This window comes from Phocoena phocoena, chromosome 20 (assembly GCF_963924675.1).
Source record: "Phocoena phocoena chromosome 20, mPhoPho1.1, whole genome shotgun sequence".
NCBI lineage: Eukaryota > Metazoa > Chordata > Mammalia > Artiodactyla > Phocoenidae > Phocoena > Phocoena phocoena.
Genome location: NC_089238.1, coordinates 47,373,025 through 47,389,853, shown reverse-complemented (window position 1 = coordinate 47,389,853; position 16,829 = coordinate 47,373,025). Strand labels below are relative to the sequence as shown.

Sequence of the window (16,829 nt, the reverse complement as noted above, 5' to 3'; positions counted from 1 at the left end):
AAACTATAAATTTTAAAAGTCACACTTGGTCAAAAATTAAAATGATTGTAAAAATTTATAAAAAGAAATGCTTAAATTTTATCACATTTTGGGGTTTTAATTGATAAAATAACCCTAAACTTTCATACACACTAATGTGGTCTTACTGCACAAGACTAATATCACATGTGACCACCTTGCAAGTTTGACGGTACCTGAATTGGTCTATGTTCTGTTTAATGCAGTGAGTCCATCATTCATGTCTTGAATATTGTGACATTGTCAAATTGCTAAGCAAGTTGCTAAATACTTATTCAAAATTTTTGTACCTATCTTGTCTTAGACCAATAACAGGTTTCGCAGGCCACATTTTTGGTAGCTACAGTTCTACGCAAATCTTTCCCTAGTTATTCTAAAATGTTCTTTTTTTTTAAATAAATTTTTTAATTTTAATTTTGGCTGCATTGGGTCTTCATTGGCTGTGCGTGGGCTTTCTCTGGTTGTAGCGAGTGGGGGCTACTCTTCATTGAGGTCCGCGGGCTTCTCATTGCAGTGGCCTCTCCTGTTGTGGACCATGGGCTCTAGGTGTGCAGGCCTCAGTAGTTGTGGCACGCAGGCTCAGCAGTTGTGGCATGCGAGCTCTAGAGAGCAGGCTCAGTAGTTGTGACGCACGGGCTTAGTTGCTCTGTGGCATGTGGGATCTTCCCAGACCAGCGCTCAAACCCATGTCCCCTGCATTGGCAGGCAGATTCTTAACTACTGTGCCACCAGGGAAGTCCCTGCATTTAGTCTTTTAAAAAAAATTTTTTTTAATGGCCTTTATTATGTTGAGGTAGGTTCCCTCTATGCCCACTTTCTGGAGAGTGTTTATCATAAATGGGTGTTGAATTTTGTCAAAAGCTTTTTCTGCATCTATTGAGATGACCATATGGTTTTATTCATCAATTTGATAATATGGTGTATCACATTGATTGATTTGTGTATGTTGAAGAATCCTTGCGTCCCTGGGATAAATCTCACTTGATCATGATGTATGATCCTTTTAATGTGTTGTTGGATTCTGTTTTGCTAGTATTTTGTTGAGGATTTTTGCATCCATATTCATCAGTGATATTGCTCTGTAATTTTCTGTTTTTGTAGTATCTTTGTCTGGTTTTGGTATCAGGGTGATGGTGACCTCATAGAATGTGTTTGGGAGTGTTCCTTCCTCTGCAGTTTTTTGGAAGAGTTTGAGAAGGATGGGTGTTAACTCTTCTCTAAATGTTGGATAGAATTCACCTGTGAAGCCGTCTGGTCCTGGACTTGTGTTTGTTGGAAGATTTTTAATCACAGTTTCAATTTCAGTACTTGTGATTGGTCTGTTCATATTTTCTATTTCTTCCTGGTTCAGTCTTGGAAGGTTATACCTTTCTAAGAATTTGGCCATTTTTTCCAGTTGTCCATTTTAGTAGCCTAGAATTGCTTGTAGTAGTGTCTTAGGATGCTTTGTATTTCTGCAGTGTCTGTTGTAACTTCTCCTTTTTCATTTCTAATTTTATTGATTTGAGCCCTCTCCCTCTTTTTCTTGATGAGTCTGGCTAAGGGTTTATCAATTTTGTTTATCTTCTCAAAGAACCAGCTTTTAGTTTTATTGATCTTTGCTATTGTTTTCTTTGTTTCTATTTCATTTATTTCTGCTCTGATCTTTATGATTTCTTCCCTTCTGCTAACTTTGGGTTTTGTTTGTTCTTCTTTCTCTAGTTCCTTTAGGTGTAAGGTTAGATTGTTTATTTGAGATTTTTCTTGTTTCTTGAGGTAGGCTTGTATAGCTATAAACTTCCCTCTTAGAAATGCTTTTGCTGTATCACATAGGGTTTGGATCGTTGTGTTTTCATTGTCATTTGTCTCTAGGTATTTTTTTATTTCCTCTTTGATTTCTTCAGTGATCTCTTGTTTATTTAGTAACGTATTGTTTAACCTCCATGTGTTTGTGTTTTTTACGTTTTTTCCCCCTGTAATTCATTTCTAATCTCATAGTGTTGTGGTCAGAAAAGATGCTTGATATGATTTCAATTTTCTTAAATTTACTGAGGCTTGATTTGTGACCCAAGATGTGATCTGTCCTGGAGAATGTTCCGTACGCACATGAGAAGAAAATGTAATATGCTGTTTTTGGATGGAATGTCCTATAAATATCAATTAAATCTATCTGGTCTGTTGTGTCATTTAAAGCTTCTGTTTCCTTATTTATTTTCATTTGGGATGATCTGTCCATTGGTGTAAGTGATGTGTTAAAGTCCCCCAGTATTATTGTGTTACTGTCAATTTCCTCTTTTACAGCTGTTAGCAGTTGCCTTATGTATTGAGGTGCTCCTATGTTGGGTGCATATATATTTATAATTGTTATATCTTCTTCTTGGATTGATCCCTTGATCATTATGTAGTGTCCTTCCTTGTGTCTTGTAACATTCTTTATTTTAAAGTCTATTTTATCTAATACGAGTATTGCTACTCCAGCTTTCTTTTGATTTCCCTTTGCATGGAATATCTTTTTCCATCCCGTCACTTTCAGTCTGTACGTGCCCCTAGGTCTGAAGTGGGTCTCTTGTAGACAGCATATAGATGGGTCTTATTTTTGTATCCATTCAGTAAGCCTGTGTCTTTTGGTTGGAGCATTTAATCTATTCACGTTTAAGGTAATTATCGATATGTATGTTCCTATGACCATTTTCTTAATTGTTTTGGGTTTGTTTTTGTAGGTCCTTTTCTTCTCTTGTGTTTCCCACTTAGAGAAGTTCCTTTAACATTTGTTGTAGAGCTGGTTTGGTGGTGCTGAATTCTCTTAGCTTTTGCTTGTCTCTAAAGCTTTTGATTTCTCCATCGAATCTGAATGAGATCCTTACTGGGTAGAGTAATCTTGGTTGTAGTTTCTTCCCTTTCATCACTTTAAGTATATCATGCCACTCCCTTCTGGCTTGTAGAGTTTCTGCTGAGAAATCAGCTGTTAACCTTCTGGGAGTTCCCTTATATGTTATTTGTTTTTTTTCCCTTGCTGCTTTCAATAATTTTTCTTTGTCTTTAACTTTTGCCAATTTGATTATTATGTGTCTCGGCATTTTTCTCCTTGGATTTATCCTGTATGGGACTCGATGCGCTTCCTGGACTTGGGTGGCTATTTCCTTTCCCATGTTAGGGAAGTTTTTGACTATAATCTCTTCAAATATTTTCTCGGGTCCTTTCTCTCTTCTCCTTCTGGGACCCCTATAATGTGAATGTTGTTGCGTTTAATGTTGTCCCAGAGGTCTCTTAGGCTGTCTTCATTTCTTTTCATTCTTTTTTCTTTATTTTCTGCAGCTGTGAATTCCACCATTCTGTCTTCCAAGTCATTTATCCGTTCTTCTGCCTCAGTTATTCTGCTATTGAGTCCTTCTAGTATAGTTTTCTTTTCAGTTATTGTATTGCTCATCTCTGTTTGTTCTTTAATTCTTCTAGGTCTTTGTTAAACATTTCTTGCATCTTCTCGATCTTTGCCTACATTCTTTTTCCAAGGTCCTGGATCATCTTCACTATCAGTATTCTGAATTCTTTTTCTGGAACGTTGCCTATCTCCATTTCATTTAGTTGTTTTTCTGGGGTTTTGTCTTGTTCCTTCATCTGGTACATAGCCCTCTGCCTTTTCATCTTGTCTGTCTTTCTGTGAATGTGGTTTTTGTTCCACAGGCTGCAGGATTGTAGTTCTGCTTGCTTCTGCTGTCTGCCCTCTGGTGGATGAGGCTATCTAAGAGGCTTGTGTAAGTGTCCTGATGGGAGGGACCGGTGGTGGGTAGAGCTGACTCTGCATTTAGTCATTTAGTCTTAAGAGTCCCTCTGTGTTGTAGAGTGTCTCTCAGTTTGGGTTGTTGCATTGTTTCCTCATGGTTAACTTCATATTAATCACTTTAGACAAAAATACTACATTGATGATGTTTTGTCCTCGTCACTACATCACATCATTAACACTGATTATTGGTGGCAGTAAGTTAGACTACTTAGGCAATATGAGTCAGAATTCTCCATTGCAAAGACACCCTTTTCCCATATAATCATTTTAGGGATCCATTAAATAAATCTTGATGATGTGAATTAAGAATGTATTTTGCTGGGCTTCCCTGGTGGCGCAGTGGTTAAGAATCCGCCTGCCAATGCAGGGGACGTGGGTTCGAGCCCTGGTCTGGGAAGATCCCACATGCTGCGGAGCATCTAGGCCTGTAAGCTACAACTACTGCGCCTGAGCTCTAGAGCCTTCGAGCCACAGCTACTGAAGCCCACGTGCCTAGAGCCCCTGCTCCGCAACAAGAGAAGCCACCGCAATGAGAAGCCCGCGCACAGCAAGGAAGACCCAACGCAGCCATAAGTAAATAAATTAATTAATTAATTTTAAAAAATAAAAGGGGGCTTCCCTGGTGGTGCAGTGGTTGAGAGTCCGCCTGCCGATGCAGGGGACTCGGGTTCGTGCCCTGATCCGGGAAGATCCCACATGCTGCGGAGCAGCTGGGCCCGTGAGCCATGGCCGCTGAGCCTGCGCGTCTGGACCCTGTGCTCCGCAGCGGGTGAGGCCACAACAGTGAGAGCCCCGTGTACCTCAAGAAACAAACAAACAAACAAACGAAAACAGAAAATAAAAGGGAAATCTCTTTAAAAAAAGAATGTGTTTTGCTGCCAGAAATCATACTGGGAAGTATTGAGCTATCCAAGAGAGGTTAGTAGAACACTGATAGTGAACTGAAGTCCTACAAAAATAATACAGAAAGTGTTTAATATACCGTTGGGAATATAGGTTTTAAATTTTTGGAAATTTTTCTTGGCTCGCATTATTTCCTCTGTGTCATATAGGATATCTAAGAAAGATTTATTATAACTTTACCATTGACTTTACATAGAGAGTAATAAGAAAAGCTGGTGAATAACTGTTGTTATGATAAATCTTTAAATTTCCTGATCAAATTAAATTTTGTGGATTTATTAATATTTATAAATATAGTTGACTGACACAAATTTTCTATTTTTCCTTTTTAAATTTTTTTCTCTTTCATTTTTTTAAAGCAAATGGATGATTGTTTTAAATACTGGATGAGTATTCAGAGAACCTGCTGTTTCTATCATTTGTCAGAAGAGGGCAGCACCATGTCTATCAAAAAAACAGCAGTTGAATAAAGAACTTTTTTTCCATAAATATACACACTCACGCACATATGTTTTATACTCAAAAGTAATATATGCTTATTACTTTAAACACATACGTGCAGAGATGTATAACATGACAAGTGAAAGTTCTATGTAACGCCTTCTCCCTAAAAAAAACCCAAAAATTCTGTTAATAATTGTCATGTTGGCAGGATTTTTTTAAGAAGTTCAATTATTTATACTTAAATTTAAGTATTATAAGGAGCCCTCATGTAGGAACTTGGAGGGCCTGAATTTTGACAATAAGATGCAAAGTTGAAATTGGATTTTGAGCATATCTTTTAATCTCTTGATGTCATTATTCTGCTTTTCCTTTTTGTCTTTGTATCAAGTTAAGAAATGTGAGAAAGAGCTACTGATGACTGGGAGGAATTTGTAAGTATAAGTATAAGGTAGTGTTAGCACAGTTAGTCTTTTGGGGTTTTTTCTAATTATGTTTTAATTGTTAAATTTAGGATTTTTACCTTTTTGTTTCGGTTTTCTCCCACTTGAAAAATGTATAACTTATTAACCTTGGTGAATGAGGAAATACAGTATTTTTTATCCTTCCCTATCATATAACCAGCTGAGCCAGTTAGCTCAGAATTTCCTAAATGATTCACCTTTTGGAAGAGGCCAGTCATGGAAAGTTTCTGCCTAAATAAAGACTTTTCAGGAAGTTCTGATTAAGTGAAAATGAAGTTAAGATGGAATTCCTTCTGCTAGCACTTGAATTAACTGTTGCTAATGATGGGCCTTTTCCTGTCAGGATTCCCTCTTGTACATTAGGAGTGGTCTATAATTTAGCTGTTCTCCTACTTAAAGATATTTTGATAGCAAATCCCCCCACCAACCCCACCCCGTCTGCATCTAGGTCAACGCCTGACTTGCAGGATCTTAGTTGCCTGAACAGGGATTGAACCCAGGCCCCGGCAGTGAAAGCACCGAGTCCTAACCACTGGACCGCCAGGGAATTCCTGCAAATCTGTTCTTATTGCTTGTTAAAAGTGGAGTTCTTCTAGGCGTATTTTCAATATACAGTAATCTGCTTATTTTTACTTTGTGTCATTTATCAAAGTCCCTGAGAGAAATACTCCAGTTTAAAGAACTTGTTTCCTAGTGAATATGAATAAGACTTTTTTTAAAAAAATTAATTAATTAATTTATTTTATTTTTGGCTGCATTGGGTCTTCGTTGCTGCACGTAGGCTTCCTCTGGTCGCAGCGAGCAGGGGCTACTCTTGGTTGTGGCGCGCAGGTTTCTCACTGTGGTGGCTTCTCTTGTTGCGGAGCAGGGCTCTAGGGGCGCGGGCTTCAGTAATTGGGGCTCGTAGGCTCTAGAGCGCAGGCTCAGTAGTTGTGGCAGACGGGCTTAGTTGCTCCACGGCATGTGGGATCTTCTCGGACCAGGGCTTGAACCCGTGTCCCCTGCATTGGCAGGAGGATTCTTAACCACTGCGCCACCAGGGAAGTCCATGAATAAGACTTTGGCAGTAAGAAATTAATAGAGATATTCCCACAACTTATACTTTTTTCCATGCTTCCTTTATGCCACTTACTATATATCATGTTTTGTTATGATTTGTTTTCATGGTTGGCTGTCCTGATGGACTGTGAGCCAGTCAGGGCAGAGACAATGTCATATCTTTTTATATGTCTCATGTTCAACACAGTGCTTGCATCTAGGTCGCTTTTCAGAAAATGTCCACTGAATTGTCTTAGGTTGCTGGTAGAAAAGTTTTGTTGGTACTGTGGTAAAACAAGTAAACAAAACATACTTCGCAGAAAGTCTTCTTTTACTTTCCCTATGACTTGGGCTACTTGATCTTTATCTTCTCTCATCACCTGCATTCTAAAGTTTCATAATGACGTACCTTTTTGTAGATCTTTTTTTTTTTTTTTTCCGGTATGTGGGCCTCTCACTGTTGTGGCTTCTTCCGTTAGCGGAGCACAGGCTCCGGACGCGCAGGTTCAGTGGCCATGGCTCACGGGCCCAGCCGCTCTGTGGCATGTGGGATCCTCCCAGACCGGGGCACGAACCCTTGTCCCCTGCATTGGCAAGCGAACTCTCAACCACTGCGCCACCAGGGAAGCCCTGTAGATCTTTTTAAATTGCTGGCTCATGGGAGTTCCTCGGTGGCCTAGTGGTTAGGATTCAGCACTGTCACTGCTGTGGCCTGCATTTGATCCCTGGTCGGGGAACTGAGATCCCGCAAGCTGCGTGGTACGGCTAAAATAATTTTAAAAATAAATAAATAAAATAAATTGCTGGGTCACATATCCTGTGGAACACTCATATTGTGGAAACTTCTAGGAAATTTTTCTTTTTGTTCATAACTTCCCATGTTTTCTTATTCTGAAATTCCTGTTAGTTAAATTGATGTAATAGTAAGGCTCTGCTAGGCTATGCTGGGGTAACAAATAAACCCAGAAAGTCTGTAGCATAACACATATTTATTTCTTACTGGTACACAGTCCAACACAGGTTGGGTAGCCCTACATCTTACAACTCAGCCGTCTGAAACACGTAGGAAACACATAGCCCTTGAGATTGCTGTGGCAAAGGAAGAGTGAATAGATACATCTTCATTTAATTTGTCCGTTTTGAGAATGAGACTTCGGCCCTGCCATCTGAGTCTGGAACTTATGTGATTTTCATTTCTCCAACGAGTAATGAGTTCTGGGTTGGGTAGGGGTCAGTAGCCTGTGGTATAAGGTAGAGAAGGGGAACTGGGACCTAGACGCTCCTGATACAAACTTTCAACTAGTTTTAGCCCCACTCCTCTCCCCAACCTTCAAAGTTTCCTGGTATCTCCATTTACTGAGCCTTTCTAGGATACTGCTTGCTTGTTGGCCATTTCACGTGGCTACCAGCTTGAGAGATTAGAGCAAACAAAGACCTAAGTCAACTTTTACTTGTGTGTTTGCTTTCTACCTTCAAAAATTTTGATTGACATCTTTCTCCTATTATACCTGTTCTTATCCTTGTGTAGTTCTGCCTTTGTAAATTTGTTTACCACTGTTTGGCAGGGTTTTGGTAGGGAGTAGAGTTCAAACCACCATTTCCAAGTGGAAGTTTCCACTTGTTCTTCACAAGCCATCTCAGTTCTGCTCCAGATTCTACCCAGGGCAAGGAGATTTAAAGCAACTTTCTAGGCCAGTACTCTGGGACTCTGCATTAAGCCTCAGGTTTGGATGTAGGTTTATGTTGGTTGTCTCTATAGCAGCTTAAAACAGTTGTTTTATTGTAATTTCTCCTAGTTCTGGGGTGGCTGGACTCAGCTAGATGGTTCTTGTGCAGAACCTCTCATGCAGTTGTAGTTAGTGGCTGGGTCTGGGGCCATCTTGAAAGTTTATTTACTCCCATGTCTGGTGCCTGGGCCAGGAAGAAACACCTGGGGTCTGGAACGGGCTCCTTAGGTATCTCTCTCTCAGTGGTATTCCCATGTATTCTCTCCAGCATGGTGGCTTCGGGGCAGCCAGGCTTCTTGTGTGGTAACTTGGGGTTTCAGAGGTACATTCTTGAGAGAGAGCCACCTGGAAGCTCTATCACCTTTTCTCAGTGAGCTTTTTAAGTCATGTAGTGCCCCTTCCACTGAATCTTGTGAGTCGAGGCAGCCGCAAAGGCCCACCCAGTTTCAAGGGGGGTGACATATACTCTCCCTTTCACTGGGGTAGTGTCAGGTTCTGGAAGAGCATGGAGGTTGGGAAATTTGTGGCAACCATCTTTGGGAAATAGAATTTACTGAAGGGCTCTCTGTAGCATTGCTACTTAATCTCTAGATGAGAAAAAGTAACTTAACCCCTTAGATATCAGTGTTCTCACTCATGAAATGTAAATGTGTTAGCGGCTACTACAGGAATGCTACAGACCATCCCAAAACACAGTGGTGTACACCAATAAGAATTTATTTGTTGAACATGTGTTTCTGGATATCTGGGGTTCAGCTAATCTAGGCTGGTCTCCAAGCTGCTTGTTGGGTTCAGATCTGCAGCATGTGTTTTTCAGCCATCTTAGACCAGCAGCTCCCTGAGGCATACTGTTCTTATGGCTAAAGGGAGGAACTCAAGGGGCAAGTGAAACAGCACAAATACATTTAAAGCTTCTTTTCCTGTCAAATCAGCTAACATCTCATTGACTGTTGAAGCAAGTCATGTATCCAAGCTCAGCATCGGTAGGGTAGGGGACTATCTTCTTGGTCCACAGGGAAGGTGTGAATATTTGCTGAATGGTGGTCTAATCTATCATATAAATTCTTCCTCTTGTTTTTGACTCTTAGTACTGAGAGGTTTACTTAGGAGAATAGAGGGACACACAAATTAAGCCCAATACAGAGTAGGACCAGATTTGGGGGGGACCTTGATTTGGGGGGTTCAGCAGTTTCTATTTGATCCTCTGAGTAATAGTGAGCCATCATAAGAACTTGAGTAGGGGAGTAACAGATTGTTCGTTTGTTTGTTTGAAGTCATCCTTCAGGATTAAGGTAGTCTTTGCCAGTGAAGATTCTTAATGTAAAACTCTCAGCCTCTTATTTTGTGCCACTTGTGTGGGTGACACAGTACTGAGTGCAGGAGTGAGATGGTTCTTAAAGAGAAATTTTGGTTTTGGTCCTAAGAAGCGTAGAAGGAAGAAGAGAAAAGATAGAGACTTCTATTCCTGCAAATCTGGAATTTATAGGATTCATCTGTCATTATGCTGAATGACCTGTTTGAACACTCGTGATAACACAGTGACCATAATCTTGGACCCTCTGACAGACAGATTGTCATTTAAACAAAATTCCTCAAATGTTTTTATTGACTTGGCAAACCCAGGCTGGCATTAGGCATTTCCCTTCTTTATCTGAAATTTCAGGCACCATTAATACTTTTATTTGTTGCTTTAGGACTCAGTTTTTTTGTTTTTTTGTTTTTTTTTTTTTTGGAGAATTACGTTTTATTTGACGGGCTTGATGAGGACTTAAGCCTGGAAGACAACCTCTCAGATGACTCTGAGGGACTGCTCTGAAGAGGTCAGGGAGGAACCAGGATATATAGAAGTTTTTGCAAACCAGGTAGTAGGAACCTCAAAAGATTATTGTTAATTAAAGAAAAACAGGGACTTCCCTGGAGAGGACTTAGTTTTTTTTTTTTGCGGTACGCGGGCCTCTCACTGTTGTGGCCTCTCCCGTTGCGGAGCACAGCCTCCGGACGTGCAGGCTCAGAAGCCATGGCTCACGGGCCCAGCCGCTCCGCGGCATGTGGGATCTTCCCAGACAGGGGCACGAACCCATGTCCCCTGCATCGGCAGGCGGACTCTCAACCACTGCACCACCAGGGAAGCCTGGAACTTAGTTTTATTGAGGGCATTTTTTCCAGTTTTGAAACTGGACAGGATTCTCAATCGTGTTGCTTTCTTCCACCCTTAAATCACTGCCTGTTTGGCCGGTTTTAAGGAATTTTGTTTCATGTTTGGGCAGTTAGGTATAGAGCAGGAGCCTTCTTTAGAGTATTCCCAATTGTTTATACTGTTGCTTTTCTCCTTGAAATAATGCCAGTGTTTTTCTCCCAAATACTCCATCTCCCCATTCCAACTTTTACTTAAGTGTGAGCGCTCATCTGCGTGTGAGGTGCAGTGGAAGAGCCCTTTTCAGCCTTCACATCGGTGACCCACGTGGACTGTGATTCAGTGGTGACTGTCATGCTGACAGAAGTAACGGAGGGGACTTGAGAGACATCAGACTTACATATGCTGTTGTTTCATTTGTTAAATTAATAAGGGGAAAATGTCTTTATCTAGAACTGTTACAGTACACTTTAATCATAAAGCTCAGCAGCCAGAATTTACAGAAAGCCCAGTGGGTTTTTCCTTGTTGTTATTTATACCCTTTTCTTAGATTTTGTTTCTTTCTTTTCATTCCTCTTGTAAAGTTGGTGTCTCCTTCCTTGGTACAGGGTGACTAAGGAAGTGGATGCTACATCTAAAGAAGCCAAATCCTTCTTCAAGCAAAATGAGAAAGAAAAACCCCAGGCTAATGTCCCTTCAGCTCTGCCATCACTTCCTGCCGGATCAGGGTGAGTAGTCTAGTCTCAGGTCCAGGTGTACCTGGCACGTTGGAGAAGCTGTTTTCGGTACAAGGACACCCTTTACCTGTAGCTCTCGTGACTCCTTTCCTGAGAGAAGGAATTCTGCTGCTGTTGTGCCTTTGCTGAAATATTTACCAAAACGGGGGAGGCAGAGGAAAATTAGCCACAGGCTTCTTGTTTGATTCTGAAAAAAGTCCTGATATACAGTGTTGGCCACAGAGCTGAACACATAGTAGACTTTACATTTAAAAAATAATTTTTTTAAAGCATGACATTTATTTATTTTTGGTTGCGTTGGGTCTTCGTTGCTTTCTCTAGTTGCGGCGAGCGGGGGCTACTCTTCGTTGCGGTGCTCGGGGCTTCTCATCGCTGTGGCTTCTCTTGTTGGGGAGCATGGGCTGTAGGCACCTGGGCTTCAGTAGTTATGGCACATGGGCTCTGTAGTTGTGGCTTGCGGGCTCTAGAGCTCAGGCTCAGTAGTTGTGGTGCATGGGCTTAGTTGCTCTGCAGCATGTGGGATCCTCCCAGACCAGGGCTTGAACCCGTGTCCCCTGCTTTGGCAGGCGGATTCTTAACCACTGTGCCACCAGGGAAGTCCCTAAAAAATAATTTTTGAATGAAAATATCAGCAGATTATCAGAACTTGTAATAAAGATTTGGGTTGAGTACTTGCTTCCACCCCCAAAGACCTCATAGGAACAGAAAAAGGTCAAAGCTGACTTGCAAATAATTTTGTTAACACATCATCAAGAACTTAATAGTTTTTCTCCCTTCATATTTTCCATACTACATGGGTTATTTTATTTTTAGCTGAAGACTAGAATTGTTTCTTTGGAGGAAATAAAAATTCCTTTCTTCTTAACCTGTATGTAAGATGGAAACATCACAGTTAGTATGAGGAACCAGGGCACTAGCCTACAGAGAAGTGAACATGGACCACACCCATTGTAACACTGATCACCTGCTGATTCCTGAGGGGGAGCTCTCTGTCCTTGAGGTGTTTGGGGTAGAACAAGTCATCTATAGGGGCTTCGCTGATCCTTAAGTCAGTTTGTTGCTTCATCCTTTCCTCCCAAAACAGTGAAGTTTTGTTTTGTGTTTTTACATTAAAAAAAAAAAATCATTGGTTTTCCTGTCAGGTTCTGAGCTTTTATAGGACAGGCCTTTCTCATCTTTGCAGCCCTGGCTCCAAACAACACTGTGTTACACTGGTGTGCATTTACCCAAAAGCAAACCCTGAGACAAAGGTTTGAATGCAAGTCATTAGTGTGGGAGGTGACTCCAGGAAACCTGAGCAGGGAAGTGAAAAGGTGTGGGAAGGTAGCCAGTGCAGGGTGTATTTTCCAGCCGCTGCTGGTGGTGGCTGCTAATCAGTCCTGCTGGTGGACTTGGCAAGGGCAAGGAGGCTGGGATATTTATCCTCCAACTCCCATCTGTGCTGGCTCAGCTGCTTCCACGGCGCTCAGGCCATGAGCTGCGGGTGTTTGCAGTGACGCTGCTCTCAGGGTGTCATGGCAGTGAGTGCAGGGATGTGTGGATGGCCTGTGTCCACATCTGCTTCATACTTTTTATCTGCTTAATCCAAGCATTTCTCTCCCACTGGAGCAACTAGGTGGCAGAAGTCATGTAGTAGTTACACAGGAACCTGAGAAGGAAAAGGATTTGAGTGCTTGCTACCACAGTGGAAATTAGGTAAACACCGAGGAAGGCATCTGTGAGAGGAACAGAGTAATGTGAACAGAGTTCTCCAGACTGACGCTCTTAATACTCTAGGCCAGTACATTTCAAGCTGTGGTTTGCAATCATCATTTAAGAGAAATGAAATAGAATACGTGTCATAGTACATCATGTGGTAAGAATAAATATTGTTTTCACAAAATTTTTATTTCAGTGTGGGTTTTGTTTGTTTGTTTGTTTTCGGTTGTGCCCGCGGCTTGCAACATCTTAGTTCCCTGACCAGGGATCGAACCCGGGCCCCCAGCAGTGAAAGCACCGAGTCCTAACCACGGGACTGCCAGGGAATTCCCTATTTCAGTTATAAAAGTGCTTGTACAGGGTGATGAAATAAACTATATTTTTTATGAGGGCTGAGATAAAAAATATGAGGCTCTTGGCTGAAGCAACATGCTTTTAGCCTTCTAATCATTATATTGTTTGAAAGGGATTTTCTTCATACCAATGACTTTCAAACTTTATTGACTGCAACTCACAATAAGGAATACATTTTACATCATGACTTAGTATACCCATAAATATAGGTATGTTAAAAAGTGAAATAAAAATTTGGTGAAATTATATTTACCTTTACTATGTATGGTGAACTCTTCTCTTTTATTTCCATTATTATGTAATTATTATGTATAGTATGTGTCATTTAAAAAAATGTTATGACCCATTGATTTCACAATCTGTTACAACCTGAAATTGACAAATACTGCTCTAGATTACTTACAGAAGTAGCCTTCTGCAGGCTTGTCTTTGGGTTACCAGGCTTGTATCTGGTATTATTAAACAGTGTCTCTTGGCATTTATTGGAAGTGTTACTGTAAATTAAGTACTAGATAGAAATAAAGGCAGCATTTCTTCTGCCTTAGGTTTCTAGCATAGTTAGTTTCAACTAGCATAATTTTTACTTCTAGCTTCCTTGGGTGTTTCTTAAAATAATCCCTATTAATGCTTAGAGATTCTACTTGGAAGCAATGTGTTTCAGAAAACACTGTTACCGTAGTTATGAAGATAACCAGAGGAGGGAGAAGTGGTAGCTTGGCAAGGTCACCTTGTTGAAGTCACTAAGTCACTCATGGAAATCTCACTGTATTCTGTATTCATGCCTTCTTTTCTTAGAAAGAGCTAATAGCCTTTAGAAGATAAGAAATCTGCTATGATGATATCTGTATTAGGGGAACCCAGCAGGAAACAGATGGCATCCTCAAATTAGGATACCTTGAGGAGAGTTTAATAACTCACAAAATAATGAAAAACCACAGGGAGAGGGACAGTATGGTATCTCTGGGCCTAGTAATAATGAGGCTCCATCACCAACCTGAAGGGACAAGACAGGGAGCAGTTTATGGCAGTGAAGATAGGGAGGGCCTCCTGTCAGGAGCTGAGAACTTCACTTGAGTGATGGACCATCTAGGGGGAAGCCAGGGGAATAAATATCCAAGTATTCCATTCCTCCTTCCATCCCATCTCTTGCTAGGGCACTCCATTGGCCACTGAGGCTTATGAAAGAAAAAAATTATTCTGGTACTTGTTAAAATGGTAAGGAAGACTTATTCAGGATTATTGCAGTAGTTGTTAATGACTATCACAATGGGGGGAAAGATCAGACTTAACTTTGAATACAGCAAAGACAGCTGGGGATTTATAGCTAGGGAACAGAATTGGGGGTGAGAGGATGATCAGTGGATGGAACAGTGCTAAGGGGAGACATGAGAAGTAGGGAGATTCTTTTTTTTTTTTTTTTTGCAGTACGCGGGCCTCTCACTGCTATGGCCTCTCCCGTTGCGGAGCGCAGGCTCAGCGGCCATGGCTCACAGGCCCAGCCGCTCCGCGACATGTGGGATCCTCCCAGACCGGGGCACGAACCCGCATCCCCTGCATCGGCAGGCAGACTCTCAACCACTGCGCCACCAGAGATTCTTGCTGAACTGACCTAACAGGGTTCTTGCTGAAGATAGGCCAAGGACTTATACATCAGAGGTGGCAAATGAAGAACTTGATCATATGTTAAGAGTGATCAGATATGAGTGGGCAGTTCTGTTTAAACTGATTTAGCAGGATTCTTGCTGAACTGAGCTATGCAAGCCCATCAAGGATGGGGCCAAGATTGAGGCTTAGGCGAGAAGAGGTCTCAAAGGAGCCTAAGGTTGGATAAAGAAGAGAGTCTTTTGTCCGTACAGGACAGCATTTGGGGCAGAGAGCAGCGTGGAGGACATAGAGGGTATCTAGAGGGGTCAACCAATGACATACCTTTTAGTAGATTAATGAACTACTGACTCCATTATAAAGGGGTAAAGTGAAATTTGAGCAAAATCAGTTTCTTTGAAAGCTATAATGGAACATAACAGATTACAAGGATATGTCTGCCTCAGTAAAAAAGTCCTCACAGTTTGTACATGCAAATGGGGACACATTTAGTTGTGATACATGTACCTTGAATTTCTGAATAAATCCAGAAGATGACCTTCAAGGTTGGCATGATCATTTTTCTGAAATTCATCTCAAAAAGCTTCGACAGTTGTAATTATGCTTGGGAAAAGACAGGCTCAAGAGGAATTCATTTGATCTGGGGTGTCTAAGTGTACACATTTTATCAGTGCAGACATTAGTATGTGCTGCAGGCTGCACACGTGGTATGCAAAGTTTTCAGGGGAAGAATCTACAGGAAATATCTAATTTATTAAAAGAAAATTATTTTAATGCAGTAAAATATTTTTTCCACAGACTTTTTTCATTTTTGGAGTTGCTTCAGTTTATAGAAATTGCCCAGCAGAAACACTTTGTTTATTTTTCCTCTCTCTAAACAGATTTAAGCAATACAGGAAAACCAGAGCAGGAGAGTAAAACATCCTGTCCCATGTCCTTTGCTAGCAAATAAGAATCACAGGAGGGCTTCCCTGGTGGCGCAGTTGTTGAGAGTCTGCCTGCCGATGCAGGGGACGTGGTTCGTGCCCCCGTCTGGGAAGACCCCACATGCCGCAGAGCGGCTAGGCCCATGAGCCATGGCCACTGAGCCTGCGCGTCCGGAGCCTGTGCTCCGCAACGGGAGAGGCCACAACAGTGAGAGGCCTGCGTACCGCAAAAAAAAAAAAAAAAAAAAAAAAAATCACAGGAGCAAATGTTTGTAACTGACAGTGCATTTCCGCCACATGTTTAAAATAGCACACTGCTTTGGCTATAAAAAGCCAAAGTTTATGCTTTGCGGATGGAGTAAACAAAACACCCAATTTCATTAGCGGCCGGAGTCAGAAATGCCAAGAAACTACGATTGGTAGAAAAAAGCACCGTGCTCAGCATAATGTGTCTGAATTCCTGTAGTTCTGTTAGTCTAAGCTCTCGATCCACTTCTCACCCGCCACTCCCCTCCAGCCATTGCTACCAATACTGTTGGCCACTTGAATCCAGCTTCTACGAGTGTTTGTGGGGGTCTGGCTGGTACATTTACTGCTTGCCTTCAACCCAACATTTATTACTTACTTTATTCCAACAGTGGGTGGCCGTTAGTTCCGTTCAAGTTTATAATCCTACCCATAAGCGTTAACTTGTTTAATGAAGGGCTTACTATTTAGTTGCCTCCTTATAGATTGAGAGTGACCTAAAGCAATAAAACCTAAGGGTGAAAAACATCATTTTCCCATGTAATTTTGTCTTGTCTTCTCGGTCTATTGAGCAAAAAAAAAAGAGGCTTTATTGTTGAGTCTCAGACAACATCTTGGGTGGTGTCAGTTTAGCAATGTTTGCCCCAAAGATAGAAGAGATAGAATTCCTTACAGTGTCACACTGAAGGTAGAAGACCTGTTGGTACTCAGTGTATTTGAGCAATCAGTCCCCAGGACCTTTAATTTGTACAACAGAGTCTTGCTGTCTGAGCAGTTGATC

General features: G+C 41.3%; 1 protein-coding gene across 2 annotated transcripts in view; it reads left to right on the top strand.

Moving 5' to 3' along the window:
* The window catches only part of CFDP1 (craniofacial development protein 1), a 136,698-nt gene that overhangs the window by 16,499 nt on the left and 103,370 nt on the right, over nucleotides 1–16,829 (top strand). The window contains exon 5 of one of the 2 annotated variants that reach the window (XM_065898479.1): nucleotides 11,094–11,213. The exons of the other annotated variant lie outside the window; for it this stretch is intronic. Coding sequence (XP_065754551.1) covers nucleotides 11,094–11,213 — 120 coding nt within the window. The remainder of the gene's footprint in view (nucleotides 1–11,093; nucleotides 11,214–16,829) is intronic. 2 annotated transcript variants of the gene reach the window in all.